At 41.2% G+C, this 13,071-nt stretch overlaps 1 protein-coding gene across 1 annotated transcript in view; it reads left to right on the forward strand.

The window, feature by feature from the left end:
* sv2a (synaptic vesicle glycoprotein 2A) overlaps window positions 1-12,033 on the forward strand; it is a 62,730-nt gene extending 50,697 nt beyond the window's left edge. Inside the window, exons 11-13 of the mRNA XM_034696972.1 lie at window positions 5,442-5,648; window positions 5,983-6,142; window positions 8,070-12,033. Coding sequence (XP_034552863.1) covers window positions 5,442-5,648; window positions 5,983-6,142; window positions 8,070-8,253 — 551 coding nt within the window. The 3' untranslated portion in view covers window positions 8,254-12,033. The remainder of the gene's footprint in view (window positions 1-5,441; window positions 5,649-5,982; window positions 6,143-8,069) is intronic.
* The last annotated feature ends 1,038 nt before the right edge of the window (window positions 12,034-13,071 follow it).

A 13,071-nucleotide genomic window follows, 5' to 3' on the forward strand; every position in this document is an offset into this window, starting at 1 on the left:
ATTTTACATTATTAAAATCTACAGGACACATTTTCCACACACATTTCCTCCTTTATGTGTAGAAAGGCAGGAAAATCGTCTTTGACTGTTTGTGAAAATTGCTTGGTTACTTTTCCTCCCTCTCCACTGCCCTAACTCTCAGAGTGGCACAACAGGATTGAAAGGTTGCAGCGTTTCCTAGCAACATCACTTCTCTCTCAAAAGTGCATACCTGTCTCTCACCTCAAAATTCTGTATTTTCCTCACAAAGATGTCACATACAGAAAGCTGATGAGAGCTGTATCTCCTTACAGTTTAGAAAAAGGGCAATAACTCTGTTTATCAGCAGCTGTCAAGTCAAGTCAAATGTATTTATAAAGCACATTTAAAAACACAGCAGAAGCTGACCAAATTGCTGTACAATACATTAAAAAAAGAGAATTAAATCAATAAATTAAAATAAATAAAAAACACAATGTGAGACCAAACTAAACAATTATTTGAAAAAGAGACAAACAGACAACAAGGAAAGCACAGCATTGGGAATTGAAACCTATTCAGAGCTAGAGGACTCAAATGCTAAAATATGAAAGTGTGTTTTGAGGTGAGTCTTAAAAGAGTCAACAGAGGGGGCGGCCCTGATTGAGGAGGGGAGGCTGTTCCAAAGACGTGGGGCCTTAACACTAAAAGCTTGGTCGCCCTTCAGTTTATATTTTGACCGGGGAACTGCCAGGAGACCCGTGTCAGAAGACCTCAGAGGCCTAGAGGTTTTGTAAGGGCTCAGGAGGTCAGCTATATAGGGAGGGGCCAGACCATTCAGAGCTTTAAAAACAAAAAGCAAAACCTTAAAATCAATTCTGAAGCGAATTGGAAGCCAGTGGAAGAAAGCCAATACAGGGCTGATGTGATCCCTCTTCCTGGAACCAGTCAGAAGCCTGGCTGCAGCGTTTCGGACCAACTGTAGGCGTGTTGTACAACAAACAATCAATGAGCTGACATCGTCCACATTCAGCTTCAGCTCACTTTGTCTGATGTATGCATTCTTAACAAATGTCAAGCAGGACAATCACATTTATTTCATGATGGTTTGACAAAACCAGGAAAATACAATACCTTCGGTCCTTAGACATTTGATTCGAACACATCAAAAATGGCCAAGAGGGAGAGCATCAGAGGAGGAAAAGGTATCACATGCAGCATGCATGATGCTAACAGCAGTAGTTGGAAACAGCTTCAGCAAAATGTATTAAAAATGTAGAGGTGGAAAATGTCTCTTAAAAAGTGCAGATTTCTAGAGAAAGATGGACTCTAATAATACTCATCAATGAATAAAGGTTCAGCTGTTTGTGTTTGGGCTCAATTTGAGAAGATGCTTTGTGATGATGTTAGACTGAAATGTTCTAAGAGTTCCTCAACCTAGTTTATGTACAGTGTGTGGAGAAGAAAGAAATATATTCGTACCACTAAAACTATCGTACTGATAAAATGGCACTAACAGCAAAGTCAACAGTTTGGGTTTCAGGGACTGTACTATGCAGTGATTGTTTTCAATGGTTTGGACTCTCTGCACACACTCTGGCTAAATTTCAGACCACAGATCTTAGAGCCTTTTATCCACCATCCACCTTCTTCTACAAACGAAATCCCAAGTGATTCAAGCTGTGCCTTACTCTTTCCTGTGTTGATTAAAATAGCTTTTTCATAATCTGAGGGATATTGAGTTTGTTATTCTGCTGATTGCTACTGATTGCTTAATTCACCTTGAGCACACACAAGTGGTCTCCTGTTAATACATAATCAGACTTCTGCAAGGAACATTTGACGGTCTGAATGGTGATTTGGACAGGTGGAGAGGATGTGTAGTGTCATACATTTTTCAGGGTTTGAAATCAATGTTCAATTTTAAGACCACTTTTTTGTCACAGTTTGTTCACTAACCCTAGATATTTAAAGCTCACTGTCTTTACTGCAAAGCTTTACAGTCACTCATGCTCAAACTTGTTTGTGCAGCTTTGATAGAATATCCAAGATGGCGCCACGGACGGTCGCCCTGGTACTGCACTCTCTCGTACTTGTTGCGTTTTTCTCTTTTTTTGTATCTTTATGCTCCGCTTCTCTGGTTTCTTTTACCAGAGAAGAACTTGTTAACATTGGACAGTCCTCTGCCGAACTTTTTACACCGGTTTTCATTGAACCTTTAAGTTACACAGAGATTCTTGCTGGTGGAGCCGCAGCTCTCTATGGTCTTTGCCGGAGACGCCGGCGTCGGGGCAAGCGAGCAGGCGTGCTCGTCAGACTGAGACAGCGGGGGTTACGCAGTGCGCTCCCGTCCATTCACCTGGCGAATGTCCGCTCCCTGGCAAACAAGATGGATGAACTGCTGCTCCTCAACTCAAGAAACACGGACTTTTGCAGATCCGCCGCCCTGTGTTTCACTGAAACCTGGCTCAGTGAACACATCCCAGACAGCTCGCTGCACTTACCGGACTTTCAGCTCCACAGAGCGGACCGCGTAAAGGAACTCTCTGGGAAGGCGAGAGGAGGCGGAATCTGTTTCTACATAAACGAAGGTTGGTGTACAGATACCACAGTGTTGAAGAAGTCATGCAGTCCAAATCTGGAGACTCTTTTCATAAACTGCAAACCCTTCTATTCGCCGCGGGAGTTCTCCTCCTTTATTCTGGTCGGCGTCTACATCCCACCTCAGGCCTGCGTAACGGAGGCGTTACAGCACCTGGCTGACCAGATTACAGACGTGGAGAAAAAGCATCCTGACTCTCTGCTCATCATTCTCGGGGATTTTAACAGAGCAAATTTAACCCACGAACTACCTAAATACAGACAACATATTAAGTGTCCCACCAGGGAGTCTAACACTCTGGACCACTGCTACACAGTAATAAAGGACTCATATCGCTCTGTCCCCCGTGCAGCTTTAGGACTATCTGATCACTGTCTGATTCATCTCATCCCGACCTACAGGCAGAAGTTAAAAACGGCTAAGCCTGTAGTTAGGACTGTGAAGAAGTGGACGGAGGAGTCAAAGCAGGAGTTACAAGCCTGCTTTGATTGCACTGATTGGAGTGTTTTTGAAGCTGCATCAGGAAACATCAATGAACTCACTGACACTGTGACTTCATACATCAACTTCTGTGAGGACATGTGTGTGCAGACCAGGACCTTCTGCACATACAACAACAATAAGCCCTGGTTCACACCTCAACTGAGGAAGCTGCGTCAGGCCAAAGAAGAGGCCTACAGGAGTGGGGACCGGGACCTGTTCAAGCAGGCCAGAAACAAACTGACGAGGGGGATCAAGGTAGCTAAGAGGAGCTACACTGAGAAGTTAAAACAGAGCTTCTCTGCCAACGACCCCTCAGAAGTTTGGAGAGGCCTGCGTGAAGTTACAAGCTACAGGAGACCCTCCCCCCACCCTGAAGGTAACAAAAGACTAGCTGACGACCTGAACAGCTTCTACTGCAGGTTTTCACACCCCACACCCGAACACTCTGATTTACCTGGCCCCCCCACAAGCCCCTCCCCACCCCCCTCTGACCCCCCACCTGCGCTGACGATCTGTGAAGATGAGGTAATCCAGCTCTTCCAGAGACAAAAGACCAAGAAGGCTCCAGGACCAGACGGCGTGTCCCCCTCCTGCCTGAGAGTCTGTGCTGAGCAGCTGGCCCCCATCTTCACAAAGATCTTCAACACATCGCTGGAGCTGTGTGAAGTGCCCTCATGCTTCAAAAGCTCCACCATCATCCCAGTCCCAAAGAAACCCACCATCACAGGACTCAATGACTACAGGCCCGTCGCCCTGACGTCTGTGGTCATGAAGTCCTTTGAGAGACTAGTGTTGAGCCACCTGAAAGACATCACAGGCCCCCTGCTGGACCCCCTGCAGTTTGCCTATCGGGCAAACAGGTCGGTGGAGGATGCAGTCAATATGGGTCTGAACTACATCCTGCATCACCTGGACTCCCCCAGGACCTACGCTAGGATCCTGTTTGTGGACTTCAGCTCTGCGTTCAATACCATCATACCAGACATCCTGCACCAGAAACTCACCCAGCTCACAGTGCCGGCCTCCATCTGTCAGTGGATCACCAACTTCCTGACGGACAGGAGACAGCAGGTGAGGCTGGGGAGCATCAAATCCAGCACCCGGACCATCAGCACTGGCGCCCCACAGGGATGTGTTCTCTCCCCACTGCTCTTCTCCCTCTACACCAATGACTGCACCTCAGGAGACCCCTCGGTGAAACTCCTGAAGTTTGCAGACGACACCACCGTCATCGGTCTCATCCAGGACGGAGACGAGTCTGCTTACAGACAGGAGGTGGAACAGCTGGCCCTCTGGTGTAGTCAGAACCATCTGGAGCTGAACCCGCTCAAGACGGTAGAGATGACAGTGGACTTCAGGAGAAGCCCCCCCCCACTCCCCCCCCTCACCATCCTGAACAGCACTGTGTCTACTGTGGACTCTTTCAGGTTCCTGGGATCCACTATTTCCCGGGACCTGAGGTGGACCTCCCACATAGACACAATCAGAAAAAAGGCCCAGCAGAGGATGTACTTCCTGCGTCAGCTCAGGAAGTTCAACCTGCCTCAGGAGCTGCTGATCATGTTCTACACCTCCATCATCCAGTCTGTTCTGTGTACCTCCATCACTGTCTGGTTTGGCTCTGCAACCAAACTAGACAAACACAGACTGCAGCGGACTATAAGGACTGCAGAGAAAATCATCGGTGTCGACCTGCCCCCCATCCAGGACTTGTACCGGTCCCGGGCCAGGAAACGGGCAGGGAGCATTACCGCTGACCCCTCACACCCTGGACACAAATTCTTCAAACTCCTCCCCTCCGGCAGGCGCTACAGATCACTGTGCGCCAAAACAACCCGCCATAAGAACAGTTTCTTCCCCCAGGCTGTCACTCTGATGAACACTAAACCATAACAGTGTCATACCTGTCAGATAAATACTCTCTGTAATTATACATGTAGATATACAATGCAACAATTCTCAAGCAGAATTCCATATTTCTATTTTTTGTATTATTTAACTTCTATTTTATAATGTAAAACTACCTCTGCAACTCACCACTGCACTTTATCATATTATTTTAGCCTGTACATATTAGTCATGCCTATTTGTTGTTTCTTTGTATTTATAGCTAAGGTTATTGTTATTATATTTTCATTTTATTTTTTATTGTAGTTCTTATTCTTATTCCTATTCTTATGCCTTGTACAAAGAGAGCACAGTTTACCAAAGTCAAATTCCTTGTGTGTTCAAGCATACTTGGCGAATAAAGCTGATTCTGATTCTGATTCTGATTCTGATTCTGATGAACAACATCATCACTATGTGCATCTTTTCTCCTCTGTCTGTCAACAAGGTTTAAGTATAAACCAACATCTTTAACACTTGTCTATGTCCTCTCTCTCTCTTTTCTCCACAGATCTCTTCAAGTATAGGTTGGTAAACTGCCGGCTCATCAACAGCACGTTCTTGCACAACAAAGAGGGCTGCGTGCTCAGCGACGTGAGCGACGAAAACAATGCCTACATGGTCTACTTTGTCAGCTTCCTGGGCACCTTGGCTGTGTTGCCGGGCAACATTGTCTCTGCTTTGCTGATGGACAAGATCGGACGTCTGAGGATGCTAGGTAACGTGAACGTGTGGCCCCATTAACCATATTTGCATGGTGGTCATTTTCCTCCCACGGGTCACTCATGGTGGGAAACTTAAATCATGGTGTACTGATGTACGTTTGTGGTAGAGGTTTTTAAATCAGGAGATCTGAAAGATATTTTCTTGTAAGTTTTTATTAGTTAATAGGCAACTGAAAAGACATTAAATAGTGATAGAACATGGTCCTATCTCTTCTAAGTGCATTGCAATTTAAATAAGAGGCTTGAACAAATCGCTAAGTCTTGAAGGAGTCCATCTTTTGCTTTAACACCTCTCTATATTCTTCACCTCTCTTTGTCTTTCTCCAGCGGGTTCCAGCGTGATCTCTTGTATCAGCTGTTTCTTCCTGTCCTTTGGCAACAGCGAGTCGGCCATGATTGCTCTGCTCTGCCTGTTTGGGGGAATCAGCATTGCTTCCTGGAACGCCCTGGATGTGCTGACAGTGGAGCTCTATCCTTCTGACAAGAGGTAGGAAATATAGGCATGCCCTGTAATCTCCCTGACACTGTACAGACATTATGGTGCTGGATGACGTGCTAAGTGCCGTCACGGGACTTGCCCATCAGTGATTGGCTGGCTTAAAGGGATGGATGACATTGTGGGGTGAAATCATTGGTCGTCCATGTGATGCAGAGCATACAGCTGTCTTGTTGCCACCTAATGGCTTTAGAGGGATCATTCCATAGGTCTTTATGTCCCCCTTTAAAGAGCTAAGATTTTCAAGCCTTATCTCATGAATGAATAAAAATGAATTTATAAAAAAATACATTTCCTATGGAACATATTAAAAACAGACCATAGGTGAAAACATGTTCCTTTTGTGTTGCTCCTCAGTGCTCATGTTAAAAATCAGCACTCAAGGTTGTTTTATGAGATGTTGCTCCACCTTGTGGCTGCATGGACTTCCTGCAGCTTTTACAAGGAATAATGTGCCAGCAACAATTTAATTCAATAACAGTGCTCTTCATTTCTCAAACACTTACAGAATTCATATTATTATTAATAATTATTACTATAATAATACATTTATATAGCACTTTACAATGCAGGTAACAAAGGGCAAAAAAGCAAGAAGAAATGCAAATCAAACAATGAAGCAATAATCAATCAATCAATCAATCAGACTTTATTTATAAAGCGCTTTTCATACAATGACATTGTAACACAAAGTGCTGTACAAGAAAAACAGCTTAAAATAGAATAAATTAAGATCCCAGCCCCAGCCCCGACCCCGAACCCACCCCATAATCCTAAGGCTAACAACACAATATGCAACAATAGTAATAAAAACACTAAAATAAATAAAATAAAAATAAATAAATAAATAAATAAAAATAAAAATTTGCTGAACGAACTGAGGAAACGCTCTCATGTCATCTTAATGAGGAAACACTGGAGGTAAAATAAGATGTTAAAACTCAAAACAGGAAATTAAAATCACCAAAGTAAAATACATTTCTAAGATAATAAAAGACTAAAATATTAAACCATTAAAAGAAAATCAGATGTGAGACTTAAAATAAATAAATAAGTAGAATAAAAGTGACTAAATTTGAAATAGATAATAAATAAATAAATAGATAAAACTGTTAAGAATAAAAATAAAACTTAGTTAAAAGCTAGACTAAAAAGGTAGGTCTTGAGTTTGCCTTTAAAAATATTTATGCTCTGGGCAATAAAATAAATACAAAAGTATTCATACTTATAAAACAGACTAATAAAATCCAAATTAAAATAAAAAAAATCACAGAATAAAAGCTTTTCTGTAAAAATGTGTCTTGACTAATACAATAAAACAAGGGAATTGTGGCACAAATAAACAACTACATTTAAACTTAAGGTTTTTACCATTAAATGTATATTTTTATTTTATTTGAGATACATATCATAACCAACATGGTAGCATGCTGAATTAAATTGGGTACAGACAGCAGCACTACTTAACAGTTAAGTTGATATTGAACAGAAGAGGTCCAACAACACTCAGTGCACTGACAAGAGGGATATAATGAGTGCCTGTAAGGACAGTGTGTGGGTCTGTCACAGGGAACAGCAGCAGGGCGAACAGACAGTGTGTATTGAATTTTGTTCTGAGTGTGACGTCCAGGTGAAGTCTATGTGTAGCAAACACTGCATGTTCTTTACCTTGGTGATATGTATCCTCCCATACATAATGAGGCTTTACGTGCTGCGCATGCTCTGCATATAGAGAAGGAGAAATGATGACACAAGTTAGCATGAAGACAGAATAACTGAAAGTTATCCAAAAAATTAAGGATAACCCTTCTGTTTCTTTATTTTCCTTCTTCTTTGTTTTGATTTATACTTTGTTAATGAATAATCAAACAGACGTACCTGACTGTACTATTTATCTCTCCCCCTTCTCTATTCTCAGAACCACGGCGTTTGGCTTCCTCAACGCCCTCTGTAAATTAGCGGCTGTTTTAGGCATAAGCATCTTCACCTCGTTCGTTGGTATCACCAAGGCCGTGCCCATCCTCTTTGCCTCGGGGGCGCTGGCGGCGGGCAGTTTTCTGGCCCTCAAACTACCAGAGACGCGGGGTCAGGTGCTCCAATAGTGTGGCGCCAACAGCTTTCCAGGGAACAGAAGAGTTTTTCGCCACACTGTGAATGAAGAGCTCAAGAGCCCTCAAAACCCTACCCTCTAACCCCTCCCTCACAATGATAGAGTGAAGTAAGTGCACATGCTTCAAGATTTGCTGTAAATATTTGGGATCAGTGATTATTTCATAGGTACCCCTCCTTGCAATCAAACGTAGAAGCTATGACAAACATAAGTGTTTGAAAACACCCTGAGTTTAGACCGAGTGTTGATGATTGCTCCAAAGTGTTGTGAAGTTGTTCAGTGAAAGAATGACATTTAATTTTCTTGTAAGTAAAAGTAGGAAATTTAGATTTGTTTCCCTGTTCAGAGTACATCCAGCCGGGGTTGGAGGTCAGGGGTCGGGGGTTCTTGATGATGAGCCATGGAAATAGACTCATAGAAATGACCACTAGCCATTGTTGCGGAGTTCTCTGTAATCACCTCCATCCTCCTGAGCAAATTCAACTCACCCGTCAAGTCTTGAGTACTTTGCCATTGTTGGACATAGAATCCAAAAATGCGACATTTTCTGCCTTGATTTGAAGCATTTTTGACGTTTTCTGGGTAAAACCAAGACACACCTCTCTTGGCTTTCTCTTAAACAAAGACCCGTGCTCATTCTTTCTCTCCTAGAGGTCTTGTGTTGGTGTACAGACTAACTGCCATTTTATAGATTATAGAACATTCCAGGTTTGCTTTTGTTGTTGTTAGATTGTGACGAGAAGATCAATCGAGGCCCTTCTCCCTTTAAAACATCTTTTCTGATCACGTCATGTGACATTCAGATCAGTTCATGGGGATGTTTCCCATGCCATGTTTTAAATTCTGTGCTGTCATGGTAGCCATTTCATCCCAAAGATGAAGCTATTTGTCAAAATGTACATTCGAAGCACAACCATTTGCCAGTGTGAATGTCCCCTAACATTTTCTGAATTGATGAAAATGTTCAGAAACTCACAGTTGGGCACCATTTTTCAATCATACTGTGTATTCCTTTGTAAGAAATGCCTTTTTAGTACCTCTCCTCCCAGACTTACAGTATGTTTGCCTCTTATAAAATATGTTTGGAGGGTGTTATGCATGTCACAAAGTATGTATGTAGTACTATGAAAATTGAGAGTACAACATAATTAGCATAGTTACATTTGCCCGCTGATTAGCCAGGCTTCATTTAATGTAATATTTTGAAATTTCCTACACACTAAAAACAGCACAGTGCGTCTAATCTGCTGTTGGTAGCAGTAAACATTCTTAGTGCACACTCCCAGAATAAGAACATTTCTTTATTAATACACGTCACACATAATACACATTGCACATGGCAGAGGAACGAGTAGTCAAAGGGTCAAAAAGCAAACGGTTTTTACACTAAAACCCTTCACCTTCAGCTTTTATGTTTCAGTGGAGGCACAAGTTGTGTAAAGTGTGTAAGAGATTACGGATAAACTATAATCAAATTATTTGTGTCAACTGAATGTTTATATAAATGTGAGTGTGCTTCTTGGTGCAATATTGAACCTCTGTGCAATATTGATTTTTTCTTTCATTTTTGTCTTTTAGCATTTCACATTTGGCGAACTCTTTTCTGGTTTGTGAATGGTTGTGAGGTCACTGTCTTACACTGATAACTAAGAACGGTATGATAAACATACTGGACAAAAAGAACCTGTTGCTCAATCTTTCAGGCTTTTTTTAAATGTTCAAAAGATCAGCAGAGTGTTCAGAAGAATTCATGGAGAACTCTGCATTCAAATTTAAAATAGCAGCAGAGTCTTCATACTTCAAAGTTTCTTCATGTGAGATGTGTATGTACTTGAACAGTAGTGATTTATTGCAGTCTAGAGGACAATTCTGCTAACGGGGTATGGATTAGGAGTGCACTGGACCTTGTGTTTGTTTGTGCTTTATGACATTATTATATTATACAAATGTAGCTAGATATAACACGAGATTCACCGTAGAGAACTCACTGCCAAGGGCTGCCTGTCATACATGTCACACTGGTAAAAGCACAGAGAGCAGGTGAAAATGATATACCACATTCCCCTAAACTAGAAAAGCAAGACTGATATGTTCACAATCACGTGGTAAACGACAAACAATTGTTAACGTGTAGCTTAACAAATAAAGTTCTCACCCAGACTGCCATTTTGTAGGATAGCAGCCATACATAGACTCAAGACAGTTGAATAAACAGACGAACCCATTGCACTAAACGTACAATGTCGTACATGCACAATTGTGAACACCTTGAGTTCTTCAAGACACAATATGATACAGTCTTGCTTGAGAGGTAAGGAAGAACAAGGTGTTTAGCAGGAGAACAAAGACCAAAACCAACCAAATGATGGGATTGTGAACATGAGTGCGGTTGTGAACATCGGTGCTTTGAGCTTTGACGACCTGCCCCCCTTAAATTTCACTCCTTCCGTCTCTCACTGACTCAACTCCTAAATCTGACCTTGGATCCATTATCTATGAGTGTGCCATCTCTCATTAATTATTGCCAAATATTTTGTATGGCCTGAGTTTACACATTACACCATCAGTTCTCTGTTTTAGATATGAATATATGTAAATAAAAGTACTTATAATGTAACTAATAAGATAGCTGTTCAAAGCTTTTGAACCCTGGGAAATTGCAGTCAGTCTTTAACCATTTTCAGTCGTTGATCATGCAAAAGCAAGAACATCTGGACTTCCTATGTTAATGACGACTTTTCACAACTGATCTGAGAACCTGTCTTCAGAAGTCCAGGTGCTCTTATTTAGAAACATGAAATGTTGACATCAGGCACCAAAGTGGCCAGCACATGAAAAGGAAAATCAGCCCAAACTCCCTTTTAAAAGCACATTGATATAAAAATAAAACACACTTTAGCTGTACCAATATAAAAGCTAAGCATCAGCAGTCTTACTCTCCATGTTGTTCTGTATCACCCACGAATTAAAAACAACGATGTCAAGGTAACTGTTGTACTTGTTGAAAAATGGATAACCGTTAAAGCGCTAACCTGTCTCAGTGACTCAGTTCAGGCTCCTTCCAAGTCTAAATTGTCTCGTAGATACATATCTCAGCTTATGTTACAGGGTTTTTTTGTATAACTGTTGCCTGAGCAACAGTCAATTGTGAGTGCAAAAAGTTAACAAAGCAATAAGTGTTTGAGTATTGTCTCCTCTTCTCTTCTCTGAAGCTACTGAGAATGGGAGCTCGTTACTTTATGCTGGCCTTGTCCACTGAAATGCTTAGTGTTGGCGTAATAATGACACAGGACTTAACAGCAGACATTTGTGTGTACTCTCTAAAACAACCCTAAGTCTTGAGGCTTTTGTCAATAAGATTGCATTGCCATTAATTAAATGTAACAAAGAATTTATCACCTTTGTCATTGTACTGTGCTGTAGAAACTGTAGTTGATTGTTTGTAAGTATAGAAACTGTTTGTGGAACCATGAATATAAAAAAAGGTATACAAAAAAAGTGTAAATGAACAATGATGTATGTTGTCTTTGATTTTGTGTATTTTGTAAAAATGAGGAAGAAATATAAGTAAATACATCAATGTTAAATACCGGTTATGAATCATAATTAGCCCTAATGTGACGACATCAGTTCTGTTTAAAGGTGTGTGAGATTTTTTCTTATATTTTCTCATTGTTGATTTTTGATCGGGTTTGCACTCCGCTGTGCAGCTGACCCTTTGGAATCACAATGGATAACAAAGAACCATGAAGAATAAACAAGTGGAAAAATATGAACAGTCAATCTTTGTCGTCTTTTTATGTCTGCAAATATTGTTTCACGTGTATTACATGCTTACAATGCTGATACACCTCGAGGATGGAAAACACAACTTGCATCTAGAAATTGTATTTCTATTGAACAGATGAGACGGGGTTTTGAATGCATTCTTTTCCATTACTCTGTACATGCTCCCCTGGGAAATTTTGACCCTAGACATGGTGTTAATTTTGCCTGCTAATGACACACAGATCTACCATCCCAAAGAAGCCACTGAACCTGGTTACTGTAGCCCAGCTATCTTGATATTTGAAGTTATTGTAGACACACTAATTTCAGTCCCACTAGAAATAAAATGAAATGTGCTTTTAATGATTGTGAAAATGGCTCAGTAACTTTCCTTTCCCCTGACCAGTGACTCCACTGACTTACATTAAATGTAGAATTGCAGGGCTGGATTGTCTCCCAGCAATCCTGACTTTGTCCTTTATTATCTCAGTTTTAAAATTTCAAAAATGTTTCTCTCCTCAAAATGTTTCTTTTATTCTATTTGTTCACACATATCACATGTTGAAAGCAGATTAGAGTTGTATATTTGCGCAATAAAGGAAAGGAACACAGGAATTCAAAAGCTGTTTCCATCCACAGCATATATCAGGCAGGCCATATTTCACTCTCAGACTTAAATTATGTCAAGCATTCGGTCACAGCTGCTCTGAGCAGTTTCTCATTAGAGGAGGAATTAGAAACATGTAGCGGCTCTGTGGGCTCCCTGTTCAGATAAATGCCACAAAGAGAACCTTGCTGTGCGAGTTGCTAGATGTGAAATCCAGAAGCTTAAAGGGCAATACTCCACAGTTTATCAATTAATCAGTGTCAGATATTGAGAGAGTGATGATAGTTATTCTGTATCTTAAAATGATGACTCAAGTTGTCACACATTTTGATTGTAAACAAGGCACTATTTTAATATAAAAGATAAGGTTGCAATAACTGAAAAGCAACTTGCAGGTTCAGTTTTCCTGATGGAGAGTACAGCGTATTATTCAAG

Source organism: Notolabrus celidotus, chromosome 12 (genome assembly GCF_009762535.1).
Source record: "Notolabrus celidotus isolate fNotCel1 chromosome 12, fNotCel1.pri, whole genome shotgun sequence".
Lineage (NCBI taxonomy): Eukaryota > Metazoa > Chordata > Actinopteri > Labriformes > Labridae > Notolabrus > Notolabrus celidotus.